The sequence below is a fragment of the Caenorhabditis briggsae genome, assembly GCF_000004555.2.
Source record: "Caenorhabditis briggsae complete genome, chrIV, whole genome shotgun sequence".
NCBI classification, from domain to species: Eukaryota; Metazoa; Nematoda; class Chromadorea; order Rhabditida; family Rhabditidae; genus Caenorhabditis; species Caenorhabditis briggsae.
The window spans coordinates 10,842,513-10,856,320 of NC_013487.2; the positions used below are offsets into that span (position 1 = coordinate 10,842,513).

At 39.7% G+C, this 13,808-nt stretch overlaps 3 protein-coding genes across 3 annotated transcripts; 1 reads left to right on the top strand and 2 right to left on the bottom strand.

The window, feature by feature from the left end:
• Positions 1 to 8,273: 8,273 nt before the first annotated feature.
• On the bottom strand, positions 8,274 to 10,201 carry Cbr-set-21 (the record flags this gene model as incomplete). The annotated part of the gene is made up of 7 exons (XM_045235867.1): positions 8,274 to 8,452; positions 8,491 to 8,563; positions 8,607 to 9,152; positions 9,237 to 9,368; positions 9,427 to 9,670; positions 9,713 to 10,038; positions 10,148 to 10,201. 7 exons carry the CDS (start codon positions 10,199 to 10,201, stop codon positions 8,274 to 8,276), a joined length of 1,554 nt encoding a protein of 517 aa, XP_045091914.1.
• A 631-nt stretch (positions 10,202 to 10,832) lies between these two features.
• Cbr-rpl-7A lies at positions 10,833 to 11,445 on the top strand (the record flags this gene model as incomplete). The annotated part of the gene is made up of 3 exons (XM_002634075.2): positions 10,833 to 10,835; positions 10,933 to 11,056; positions 11,345 to 11,445. Coding segments are annotated over 3 exons (228 nt in total), but the record flags the coding sequence as incomplete, so codon positions are not given.
• A 184-nt stretch (positions 11,446 to 11,629) lies between these two features.
• On the bottom strand, positions 11,630 to 12,641 carry CBG26438 (the record flags this gene model as incomplete). The annotated part of the gene is given in 5 exon segments (XM_045235868.1): positions 11,630 to 11,633; positions 11,686 to 11,698; positions 11,713 to 11,966; positions 11,984 to 12,197; positions 12,524 to 12,641. The coding sequence occupies 5 exon segments, from the start codon at positions 12,639 to 12,641 to the stop codon at positions 11,630 to 11,632; spliced, it is 603 nt and encodes a 200-aa protein (XP_045098028.1).
• Positions 12,642 to 13,808: the final 1,167 nt, after the last annotated feature.

Below are 13,808 nucleotides of genomic sequence, written 5' to 3' on the forward strand. Positions count from 1 at the left end.
TTCGTTATGGACGACAACGGGGGGTGTGGATGTTCAAACAAACCGCTCCACACTCTCGCCCGGAGGCGCTCTGAATCGTTGTTTTCACATTCTTCTAATCGATATATAAATTCATGCATATTTGGGAAAAAGAAGAGTAGACAGGCTTAAGAGTGTACAGTCTGGCGAGAGACAGTGCATTTCAAACGGCGAACGGATGGACAAAAACGGAAACAACAAATAGAAGGTGTTCTCAATTTTCATAGTTGCATTCTTTCAAAAAACTATTTCAAATCACATCCTCCTCCATCTCTCCTACATCTGGCCAGTCGCTTCCACTGAATTGATAAATTTTCACAAAGAGAAAGAGAGCAAGATGCGATATATATATATATATATATATATATCTGAGCTCTAGTCTCTAGCCTTCTCGAAGAATGAAAAGAATCAAACTAAACGGCAATTGGCATCTCCACCACAAAATGTGACATAGTTCACTTTCATCCATCAGAGAGAAGAAAAAAAAATAGAGGCTTTTGCAGATGATTCAAAAAGAAACATTCTGTGTATTTAAACCAGATAAGAAGCCATAAAACTTTGTGGATGTTCAAAAGCTGATCCGTGAAGGCAAGGAAGACAGTGAAATGAGTGACAGATGGTGAGAAAACGAACAGAGGGTGTCGGGAAACAAATATCAGCTAGTCTTGTTTTCGTACGAAAAAAACATCGGAGCTGGTCCCACAACGTAAACTACAGTAATCTAAAAATTTTTCCGGATTTATTATCTTAATTTTCGTGCGTTTTCAGTCAATTTTTCAATATCAAAAGCTTTCATGTTCCGACTAATTCGGGAAAAGTAGCAGAAAAATCGACGAAAACGAATTTTTAAAAATTCGGAAAATAAAAATATTTTTAGGTTACTGTAGTTGTCGTTGTGGGACCTTCCGCCACGGCCACCGGCATATTTCTTCCACAGATCGGATTTTTTAAATACCAGAATAATAGGAATATGGACATTATTTCAATTTTGGGTCATATCCCCTTCGAAAAGCTAAAATCAGAAAAACAAAAGTAATAATGTGGGAACGACAGGAAATTTATATTGGAATGAGGGAGAGGATACGCTGAATGAGTGCTTAAATTTGCTAATTCGAGCTGCTCAGGCCCACAGACACAACCTCTCCCAAAATTAGATTTCAAATGAGAGAAAGGAGGACTTGCTTTACTCTCTCTCTCCTATCAAGTGGAGTGCAACACAGAACAAGAAAAGACAATGAAAATTAGAGAGGCTAAGAAGAAATAGATAGACACATGAAGACTGCGAACGACAGGAAGAATAAAGAAAAGGGAGGAGAGAGGACCTCACTAGAAAAAAATACCGAAAAAAAAGTATCCCGAAAATTGACCAAAGTGCGTTCGTCTTTCCCAAAAAGGACATTTTAGTGTCGGGGTTTGCCCAGGCCGCCAGATGATCACAAGAGGAAAAAAGAAGAGAAAACGGGGTACTGTCTCGCGAAAATTCCGACTTGATCTACCATTGATCATCAGTAGTACTAGTACAGAAACGAAACGCGCAGCACGGTTCTTTCCCACTCTAACAACTGAAATTCACACTGAAACTCTCTGTGTCTCGGGGTTTTCACTATTCTTCTCTCGACTAGTAATACCAATTAGTCACCCACCCAACGATAAAAAAGAGGTGACAAGAGAGCGGACAACACAGAGGGCCTCCCATCTATTCAAAAACGAATTTAATAGAAGATTTATATGTCCATATATTGCCACCACAACAATGTTGAATGTGTATGGGTAGATATGCGTGTGTTGTGTTATTTGCTCGAAAAGTCTCTCTGTCGCAGCAACAGCAGCGCCGAGGTTTGGCACACCCATTTTTTTCATAAAATCCAAATTTCCTAGAATATCCACAAGGGTACAGGAACGTATAGATTGAAAAGCCAAAAAAGTTAGTTTCTTGTTTGAAAAGAGACATTACAGCTATGATAATCAAATGATTAGTACTGTCTTGTGCCCCTTCCGCAGGTGTACGCACACCACCATCTTTTTTCATCACATGACGTCGTCGATGTCGATGTCGATCGTCATACAAAAAAAGAAGAAGAAGAAGACATGGAACGTACGAAAATAAATTCAACAGGCGGCGGTTGCGACAGTGTGGCACGACGGTTAATAACACTTACGAAACTTGAGAAAAAAGAAACGGTAGCCAAAAATAAACTCAACGGTGATTTTGACACATCGAGAGTCAAAACAATTCAGTTGAGACAGAAAACTACAAAAAATACACAAGGAGATTCGAATTCAAATCCATTTTTAGACAAACTGGAAGTCGAATGAGGGGATTTTGGTTGTATTCTGATTCACAAAACATCGGAGCAAATCTAGGTTACTTTAGTTTTCGTCCATCTCTTCAGCTTCGATTTTTAAAACCAGGATAATACTTTAGATTCTTTTATCCTATTTTCTATCAAAAAAGGTTTTCTTTCCAGAATTTGACTCCTAGATGTCGTGCATGGCACAATGAGTCTCATGTCTGTCTAGACGTCTAGAATAGACTAGAATTAATATGTTTCGGCTCTAGAATTTTCGGATTAAAAAGAAAAATAAGTTTGAAAATAGTAGAAGAAAGAAGAGCGTAAAAAAGTAAGATATTCTACGCATGTACACACACATTTAGAAACCGATCTATTTCTCGAGATCGGCGAGAAGAAAGTCTTCTCGCCGATTCGGAACCAGTTTTCTTGTCTTTTTTCTTCTTCTTCTCACTCTCTCCTATTCTTCGTAAAGAGAAGTGTTGCCCTAATCAATATAGTAACCTACCTACTGTTTTTCACTCATCTTCACGTGGTGGTGGTGGTAAGCGGTAAGCGATTAGGCGAACAGTGAATCAACGTTGGGGTACGTGACAAAAGGGACAACAACAGTTTTTGGGGAAAATGAACTAGGTGGTCAATCAATAAAGGATCTACAAGATTCGGAGGCTCTAGATATTGCACAACATGATAGTTTTCGATGCACGGGAGAGAAAAAAAAACGAGAAAAAAGAATATAGAAATGTTGATGTTGAATTTAAATGTTGTTCGAATCAAGTGCCAGCTACTAACATCAGAAAAAGGAGAAAGAGAGAAAGGGAGCAAAAAAAACAGTACGGTTTTACCACTAATTTTCGTGAGATTCACCAACTTTTTTCCTCTCCTCGAACGCAAACGAAAGAGAGGCTGTTCGTGCACATTGGGGGTTATAACACACAAAGCAATTAGTTCAATTTTGGACACTGGACATGTAGATTCTCATCTCTTCCTTGAAGTGAAACATTGAGAGGTTATTCTTATAACTACACAAAATTGATGAAAGTTCTTGATAGGTTCACTAAAAAGAGAATAATGGAGAGAAGAATAAAGGAAAATATGAATGAGAAGAAAAAGAATGTACCCCAGTTTCAGATGCCTTGTTAGTGAGTGTCGCTGCTGTAGCTACTAGTTTTCGGGGCTGACAAATGAAAAGGAAAGAAGAAAAAAACGAAGAAAGAAAGGAAGGCCACGGAATTCAGAAGAGGTGGTTTGCGAACCGAACGATGGCGACGACGGAAAGTGAAAGAAGGAAGAAGAAGACACTCTAAGACTTTCAGAAACACGCCGATTGCGAGAAAAAAAGAAACAATATGAAAAAAAAAAACACAGGAGAAACAGACAGACTGCTCGTTTTGATGCCAAAAATCCTGTATAGGGATAGCCTTCTTTGCGGTTAGTGCACGGAGCGCAGCACTCTTTGACACACAGACACCCCGCGCAAAACACAGTACCAAGTTGGTTGGGCTGTCTCCAAATCCCTGTGCTCTTTTTCTCTCTCACGGTAAAAAGCCATACAATACGTCTTTTTCCAAAATTTGTTCTTTTCCTGACTGTTGTTGCTGCTGCACATTGAAGAAGACGGCACTAAAAGAGGCACACGGGAATAGTACACCAATTGCGTCGTATGTCGCGGAATGCGGGAAGAAGAATCCAACGGAGACGCAGGTCAGCCGCCAGGCGACGAAAGGCAAGAAGATGACGACGAAACGACAGAAAACCAGTCCGCGCGCAAGCGAGATGTGCGCGCCCACCTTTCTGATTGTGAGAGAAGGCATCTGACTGAGTGCATGATTTGAAGAGATTCTGAGATCTAGACGACAAGAAATCCTATCAAGAAACAATGGCATGAAGAAGGAAGAAGCAACATATATGCCGATCCCTTCGCTGATCGAAATTTAGCTTTAATCGTTCTGTGTATGTCTATGTCTCTCATCTCTCCCATTGACCGTAAAAAATGATAGAGATTACTGTATAATGATGGTTCTTAGGTATCTTTGGATCTTTTTTATATTGTAAAAACATCAAAAGAACCCCGTTTAATGTAAACTGTAACAACATAAATATCACACTGTTTTTTTTTTCAATTCCATTCAGCAAACCCAACAGGAAACTTTTGATCGGTCATTGTTTTTTGAATGACTCATTCTTCCGAAGTACAAAAGTAAATATAACTGTTAAATACTCAAAAACCTTGTTCCGCACATTGAATGTATGTTAACTGTGTTATAACACATCCGATCCACACTTTCGTCTTATCAAAGGCGTTTCTAACTATTCTAATTCCCCGCATATCTTGCAAATTGACATTTTCCTCGTTCTTGTGTTTCAGAACTGTTAGGAAGAAAGCAAAAGAAAATGAGAACAGTCATTCAATCGAACCGACCTGTCCTCCTCCCCAAACTTTCGCTGCAAGATTGAAAAAATAGATTGGAAAAGAGAAATGGACGTCTTGAAGTAGGTGAACCAGAGAGAGAAAGGGTCAATTCTAATGAAGGAAACTTCATACCCAGCCGCATACAGTACCAGGCAGCAAGATATACAAAACACCTAGTTTTCAGTTGACTTTCGACCATTTTGGCCAATTTCCAGAGTCTGGAGCACGGCTTCCAAGTTTCCCATCATTTTGAGAATTTTGAAGGAAATTTTCCAAGTTTTCAATCCAAGTCACCGTCTAAAACATTCAAAGTGATCAGAAACGCGACAGACGAGCTTCAGGGTTCTGGAAATTGTCGAAATGACCGAAAACTCACTGAAAATACGTTTGTGTACATCTTATTGACCGGTACTGTTATTGAGATCCCTCGAATTTCTCTTAAACCCAAAGTTACCGGGGAAAAGTTGACTGACTACAAAAACTAGGACATTTTTCATCAAATAGTGTTAGTCACTACACCGTGGTTGTTCTTCGTCAGTATGAAAAAAAAATTCGAATGAAAATTTTCGAAAACGGAAGAACGGTGAAACATAAAAGAAGAAAAAGAATAAACAAAAACTTTTTTCCCACCACCAGTGGTCTATTTACTATGGCGATTCACACACGAAGATGGAAAATATGTAATATTTTTAGATTTTATAAAACTGATTCTGGTTTTCTATGCTGATCAAGAACTTCCAAAATAGGATTTAATTGATGCAGATACTTAAAATAAACATATCCAGGTTTCCAAAGTTAAGAATTTTCTACTATTGGAAAAAAGTTCACAGTGGCACATTCAAAGAATTAAAAAAAGATGCGAAAAACTTTCAACAGAAGAGATTGGCGAGACAACACGAGAATACCAGCTGAGTGATGGCGTAGTGAGGCGCCGATAGATTTTGGGTGTCAAGTTACAGGACTCAACTGGAATCAATGCTTTCGCCCCGCGCTCTTATCGGCGCGAGCACAGAAACCAAAAATTTTTTGAAGAGTCTATGTGTGTGCGTCATCTAAACAAGGAAAATGAGAACAGGGACAGGGAGAAGAAAAGGACGATTTGTTAGAAGAAGAGGAAGAAGGCGGACGACGACGCGACAGTCGTCGTGATAATCATGATATGCATTTTGTTCGTTTGCCCATAAAGCACACATACAATACATACACAGGCATCCAACGACGACAACGAACAAGAAGAAGAGGCTGGACCCCCAACCAACACAAAATGATGATGACAACGATTTGTCAAAGAGGAGACGAAGAAGAAGACAGTCCCGTACCGACTGTGTTGCTGCTAATGCCGAGGCGCAGTGTAGTGGCATACATACATACACTCCTGAGACTGGTTTTTATCGTCAGTCACTGATGATGATCGTTGCTTCTGCTTCTTCCCCATTCGACGTCTTTTTTCCACTGTCTTCGGGCCCGTATCAAAACATATACAAAAGCGTGTGCTTCTTCTATTCTTCTTCATAGCAAAGGAAAAAAAATAGTCTAACGATTAGTAAGGTGGTTGGGTTGTTACGCGGACATCTTCAATACTCTAAATACATCCTGAATTACATAGATACTCCGTTGCAAACTATCCTAAACTAGATGTCTAGTTCAGTGAGAATCATAGTTTCTCACTCCACTTGAAGCAGCGTTTTTTGACATCTAGTATCAACAGAAAGTAGTGGACCTCAAGCAGATTCGAAGATAATCCAGAGAGCTCTCTAGAGAGTTCGTTATTCACGGAAGTGATAAAAAATTTTCAAAGAGTCTTAACATATCCAGATTCCATTTGCGAGAAATAAATTTAAAAACGGACCTAATAGGTTTTCGAGTCTATTTGGAGCGCTACCATCTTCGGCTTTTATGAATTGCGCATTCTAGAGAAACGAGAGAATTCAAAATTGACGAGACAGATTTTCTCTTTCAATTATAACGAGAGCCCCCATTGAGAACGAGCATAATATATGGATTAGCCGCCGGTGAAAGATCTCGGAATCCGGATTAAAACGAGAATATAAGGAAAGATGAGAAAAACGGCTGGAAACACTAGCTATCACATCGTGATTTGAAGCGAACCGAATTGTTTAGTAGGACACAACATCACGCAATCTAGGGTATTTATTCATGAGCAAAAGGACAGAAACCAGCAGAGGGCGAAGGCAATTCGAAGCTAAATGGGATCATGAACAAGCACTTGTGGGAAACCTCTAATTTGGTAGAATATTGTACGACTGGATTATAGAAAAATGAATATTCAAAGAAAAAAACTAACCTGACAAACCAATTCCACCCACTTGTGATCGTCCCTGTCTCCAACTGGTAATGATTCACCCAAGTTCTGGAAAAGTGAAAATTAGATATCAAAGAAAATGGACATTCATCAAGAATATTCGATGAAAACTAAAGTGGATAGCAAAAAGGAGAAATATCGAAGTCCCAGTAAAAAGTGAATTTCCGTTCTGCACATAAATAATTTCGATACGATTATCGATTTTCTTATCAGTCTAAGGAAACTTGTAGTTTGATCTAGAAACATGATGTTCACTGAACAGAAAAGTTGAAAATTCTTTAAAGGATTGCGTTTGTGAGGGACGAGCGAGGTAAAAGAATACCGAAAAGCATACCTTTGATTGAAACGACGCGAAACGTACAGCAGTTCCTGCGCTTCTCGCTCTCTCTCTCTCTTTTATAGTCAGTGGTTGGCAGAAAACTATTGCAGGTTTAAAAGGAAATTTACGAAAAGACGATACATGTTAGAAGGATATTGCTCAAATCCAGCGAAGAAGATTCGGAAAATATCGTTAGAGTTGAAGATAAACCTAGTGGGTTATCTACTCCTTACTGTGAAAGAATTTCTGTTTTCCTACAGCCTCTACCCCTCTAGGCCTCCTAGAATGAACCTATAGAGTTGAGAATCGAATTTTTCAAAAAAATATGCTCAACCTTGGTTTAAAAAACCAGGAAACTTTGCAGAGGCCATTTCCTTATGGACTACAGTATATCAAAGGCGCACTCAAAAAGTTCGTTGATGGTCTCGAGTGGAATTATATTGCTTTCAATACTGTTTTCAAATTAATTTGTCAATTTTCCGAACTTTTTTATGGGAAAGTGGGATTTCTGATCAAAAATTGGAATAAATTGGAATACGATCAAAAATTGGAATAAATTGGAATACGAACTCATCAAAATCCGAATATTTCGAAATTTTCAAAATCGGAACATTTCCATATTTTGAGACTCGGAATTTCCGACAGTCGGGAAAAAGTCCAAAATTTTGTGGCCAGATAAATATATTACCAGGTTATAACAAACTGATAAAACAATCAAGAAAATTAACAAATTTCATATTTATATTCAGTGGGTAACCAATATAGTGCAGATAATGGATTTCAGTTTGTAATTGCACTAAAACAATATAATATAAGTTTTGCAAACAATTGTTTGTGAGATTCGGTAAAAATGGTTGAAAAACTATCCAAAATACTGAAGTTTGCAGGATAGAGATTTGACTGTGTCATTTAATGGGCCTGCAATCTACGACGTTTTGCTCTGTGCGCAATTTCTTCTTCTTTGATGACGTCAATCACAGTATCTCGATATTTTTCGAACTTCAGCTCATGAAGTTTTGCCACACAAGGTGCCAACTTGAAAGAAAAATAATAAACAATTAAGATATCGGAATACTTACGTCCACCCACTTCAATTCGGAAAACAATTCTTTATCCTTGCTGTTGCTACAAGCGAAAGTACCACACTGGCAGACATCTTTCAGCCGTTCTGCGAAATCAGCTCCATAATCGATTGTCAACTAAAGATTAAGAAAAGTTATGGAAATTTAGCTAGAAACCAACCGGAGTTCCTGGAATGATGTCTTCCCGAGCTACCATAATCAGATTGATGTGCGCCGGCGATACACTTTTTTGATACACTCTTAGAATCTCGACATTGGGCACGCAGGAGTGGCCAGCCGTTCTTCCAACGTTCCCACAAGTTGTGGGACAAATAAAAAAGTCCCTTTGGAAAAGCTCGAAGAGCAGACGTTTGTATTCACCAGTGAATTTCATATCCTTTAGATCAACGGGGAGTCTTGTCTCGTTATATTGCCACACTTTGAACGCGTAATCCAGATCTTCGTCAGAAACATTGACTGATTCGCGAATCTCTCCAGTAAAAGTCCTGAATGGAGTTCCGGCTGGAATCGGCACAGAGGATCGTATGTTGAAACCAACGTGTGGATTCTGACGATAGATTTCTAACGGAAATATTTTTTTGTTCGCTAACAAGAGAGTGTTATTCGTGCATTTTCCAGCACATGCACACACTTCCGAGCATGAGAATCCGATATTATCGAACATGACATCCGTATGCTTTGCCAGTATAATCGGTTTGAAAGAGGACTGAAAAAAAACGTATTTATTCTTAGAAAGGCTACACCAGCGACTGATTACATTCTGAAAGAAAGAACAAACGCAAAAACTTACAAATTCACAGCGAGGCCGATCTTTTATATGGAACTGAAATTTTCGAAGCTTTTTATTCATTTTAAAGCATGGACAGTTCTTATTCTCATAGCAAGAAACGATGTTATCGCCTGAATGGCAGTTGCATTTGATCTGAATTTCGCAAATTTATATTCAAATCTCAAATCATAAACCAGCGCTCAAAACTAACCAAGTTCTCCTCTTGTTGAGCTAATTCCATCGCTTTCACCAAATCAGGTTCTTGAGACTTGTCCACAAAATTGACATTACTGTACTCGTAGACGAAGTTGTCGGGAATTTCCAGATTTTTTGAGGTTTCGCCTGGTAAGTCGGAATAAACCGGAATTACATCGTTCTTATCGAAAGTGATATTTTTGGTGATTCTTATGCGTCTGGCTGGAGGAGTATAAGTATCGTCATATTTACCAATACCTCTGTAAAGTACTCTGTCATAACTTTTTCCTGAATGAACTCACATCGTATGCTCCTCATTTTTGTAGAATTTCTCTATGAACCAGTCTATATCTTCCATTTTATCACTTCTGCTGGATTGGAGACTTTGGGCAATAATACGAAAGCATTGACTGTGGCAATCTTTGTTTGTCCAGTCATATTTGTAATTAAGCAAATCTCGATCTAATTTGATCTTTCTATAGAACTTTCTATACTCTTGCTGATAAAAGTGACGTTCATCTGTATCCCATCTTACTAGCACCGCTTCCCTTTTTCTCATAATTTTTCTGTTTTCTATGTCCGAAGCGTTATAATCGTTGAACTGACCGGTTACATCGATCCGTGGTACCTAAAAAAAAGATTCAAACAGTGACAAAATTTGGCAGTTGTTGAGAAACAACTCAAGTTCTCTTCCAACTGGTTTCAAAAGTTATTTTGTCAGAATTCATATCACGCACCGTCGCAGTATATACCCGCTGTTTTCGCCGAGTTTCAGGCTCGGGAGAAGCCATTTTGCACGGGGTTCAACGAGCCACAGCTGAAAAATTTTCTTCGTATGACAATAAACCGTCAGTGGATACAAAAAGCAAGCAAGGAAAACCATTTGAAGACTAAGCATCAGATTGCATTCAATTTATATACTCAAACACATGAAGCATGCATGAAAAGTTTCTAAAAACATTAGAAAAACACATTTTTATGTCATCGATAACCCTATTGTCGAATTAAATAAAGTGGGACCTGGAAAATTTCGCGGGCGGCTTCCCGGTCAATTTTCGAGGCCTTGCCTCAAAATCACTACAGTAGTAAACGAAATTTATTTCTGTGAATTCAATGGGATTTTCTGGACAAAATTTAGATTTCTTGGTATGAAACGCCTTTCAAATTCTCAGGTCCCACTTTTTTAATTTGACAATAATATCAATTTCCTTTCAATACTCCATCACAACCAAAAAATACGTTTTCTTTTTGCAAAAATAATTTTGAAAACGATGTGGCCGCGGCCTAGAAATCTTGCGAACAACAGTGCTCTGCTGGACAATTTCGCTTCTGAGTATCAAACGTTTGATCCTCAGTCGACGAAAATGTAGTGGCCTAAAATTCGTTGTTCTGTGTTACTTTTGGGCCCCTCGTCCATACAAGATGGTGAGTTTTTTTAGCTCGATTTGCATATTCCGCTAAAACTTTAGCTGTGAATTGTGCATTTCCGTAAATTTGTGGAATCTAACGATATTATTTCCAGCCAAGCAAAAAGGTCATCAAGAAGAAAGTCGCCGCTGTTCCAGCGCACATCCGCGCTCAAACTCAAGTCCAAAAGGAGGTGAAGAACCCACTTTTCGAGAAGAGACCGCGCAACTTCAACATCGGTAGGTTTTTAACTGGGTTGGGAACGTTTTTCCATTATCTACACGTGATTAGCGGTCCTCTTCGGGGTTGACTGCTTCTCATTGTGGAGCATCGAGGGCTTTCTATTAAGTTGACCTTGGTCCACCGTGTCGTATACCAACAGTCTGTGTGGCCCTCTAATGCTACTTGAGATGCCCGGGCTGAATTGCATATTCCTTATCCTTCCGTAGATCCGACGGATCAATGACGGTTAGGACAAACCATGCAAATTACAATAATATCCAAATTATAATGAACTTCAATTACAGGACAAGACATCCAGCCAAAGAGAGATGTTACCCGCTTCGTCAAGTGGCCTAAATACATCCGTCTTCAACGTCAATCGGCTATTCTCCAGAAGCGCCTGAAGATCCCACCAACCATCAACCAGTTCAGAACCGCCCTTGATAGCCAGTCCGGTTGGTATAGCTAAGTTCTTATCAGAGTAATGTAGTATAAGCAAACCTTGTGTTTTGCACTGACGCATCCACTCTGACAGGTGAAGTAAGATTTGATTGATGAAGGTGGTGGTTAAGGAGCTTAACTATTGTTTTTCAGCTAGACAAGCTTTCAAGCTTCTTGACAAGTACCGCCCGGAATCAAGCGAGGCCAAGAAGGATCGTCTTCGTGCTCGTGCCGAGGCTCGTGCTGCTGGAAAGAAGGAGGAAGTCACCAAGCGCCCAAACACTGTCCGCCATGGAGTCAACACCATCACCCGCCTTGTTGAAACCCGCAGAGCTCAATTGGTCCTCATCGCTCACGATGTCAACCCAATCGAGATTGTTCTCCACCTCCCAGCCCTCTGCCGCAAATTCAACGTTCCATACGCCATCATCAAGGGAAAGGCTGCTCTCGGAACCGTTGTCCGCAGAAAGACCACTGCTGCTCTCGCTCTTGTCGATGTCAACCCGTAAGATAGTAAAGTGAGGCTATGAGTGAGACTGTTTTTTGTTTCAGAGAGGACAAGTCTGCCTTGAACAAACTCGTCGAGACTGTCAACAACAACTTCAGTGAGCGCCACGAGGAGATCCGCAAGCACTGGGGGGGAGGAGTCATGTCTGCCAAGTCTGATGCCCGCAAGCTCAAGCTTGAGCGTGCCCGTGCTCGTGATCTTGGAAAGCTCTAAATTGTTTTTGTTGAAAATAAAAACTTGTTATCAAAATACTGTATTTATTTACTCTCACATCTTACAAGGGAGGTCGTTTTAGAAAGGCTTTCAGAATTTTCTTTTTTTGACACGTGTTAGTTGACCCACTCAAACAGCCCCTGTCGAAACCTCTATCGATGTTGGACTATTTGAATCACTTTTCGACATATTATGCTTGTCTGGGAAAAAAAGGTTAGAGAGTATTTTTTTGCAGTCTGAGTACGGTAGCGATATCGAAGCGGAGAGCACACAGACGGTGGGGACGCAGACACTTTTTCTCTGCGTCTCAACCTTTTTTTACTCAGACAAGCATAATATTTTGAGTCGGAAGGGGCGAGAAAACCATGAGAAACTAAAAAGAACTCATAAAAATACATTCCATACAAAAATTGAAAAGTTTCGAGCGAAAATTTTTTCATCGAAAATCTCGCATGGAGTGTGGCCACCAAAAAATTCGAAAATTTCAATAGCTGAAAAATTGATAATTTCTGCTTCCTAAAGTTTGAAAATCGGCAAAAACTCGGGCCCGAAAAATGTTTTGAGGGAGTCGAACCCCAGACCTTCAGCTGAACAACACGCGCCACTACCACTCGTCCACCTCACCGCTGAAAACAACAGTGCGTAACTGTGTACCAGTGTGTGGTGTTCCCCGGAGGTTTCCAGGAGGCGAAATAATGGCAGAAAGTGAGGTTTACAAAGAAATTGGAAACTTTCAGACGAAAATTTTCAGCATTTTTGGAAAAAGTGCATATACAGATTCTGACAGGGGCTTTTTGAGTGGGTCAACTAACCCGTGTCAAAAAATAAGAAAATTCTGAAAGCCTTTCTAAAACGACCTCCCTTGTTAAACTGGAATCAACTCTCACTTAAACGGTGGAGTAGTAGGCAGAAAAACTGGGCATAGAAGCCTGTTAGCACATGAATATCCACAAGGATATTGTCGAATTAGAACAGCTTGGCACATGAAAATTTGAACGCACGGTTTGATAAACTGAATAATATTTTCAGATTTCGTATTGCTCTGGCAATATTCCCAACCGAGTTTAGGTTTTCGGTGAAATATGTGTATTAAAAATACTAGCGGTCGTGATGTAAACAGAAAACCGCACAGAAGTTGTTGACGAATTAAAAAAAGTGGGACCTGGAAAAGTTCGCGGCCGGCTTCCCGGTCAATTCTCGAGGCCTTGCCCCAAAAACACTACGGTAGTAAACGAAGCTTATTTATTTCTGTGAATTATGTGAGATTTTCTGGACAAAATTTACGTTTCTTGGTATGAAAATGATATCTAGCATCTCTATAATCTGTCTTTCATCGAAAAACCGAGCTTAATTGCGAAAGTGGCTCGAACGAGGCGAAACTCTGAAATATAACGTTTTTGCCGCGCTTTTTCGTAGATCAAAAAAGGTTACGCTTTTCAAATTCTCAGGTCCCACTTTTTTAATTTGACAATACGGAATTTGATTTTGTTCATACGGTACCGGATTTGGGGCTTCCAAACGAACACCATCCGCGAAAATTTCAGGTGTTCACGGTACTTCAAAAATCTCGCCCCAGAAAACTTTTAGACCAAACGAAATTCAATATC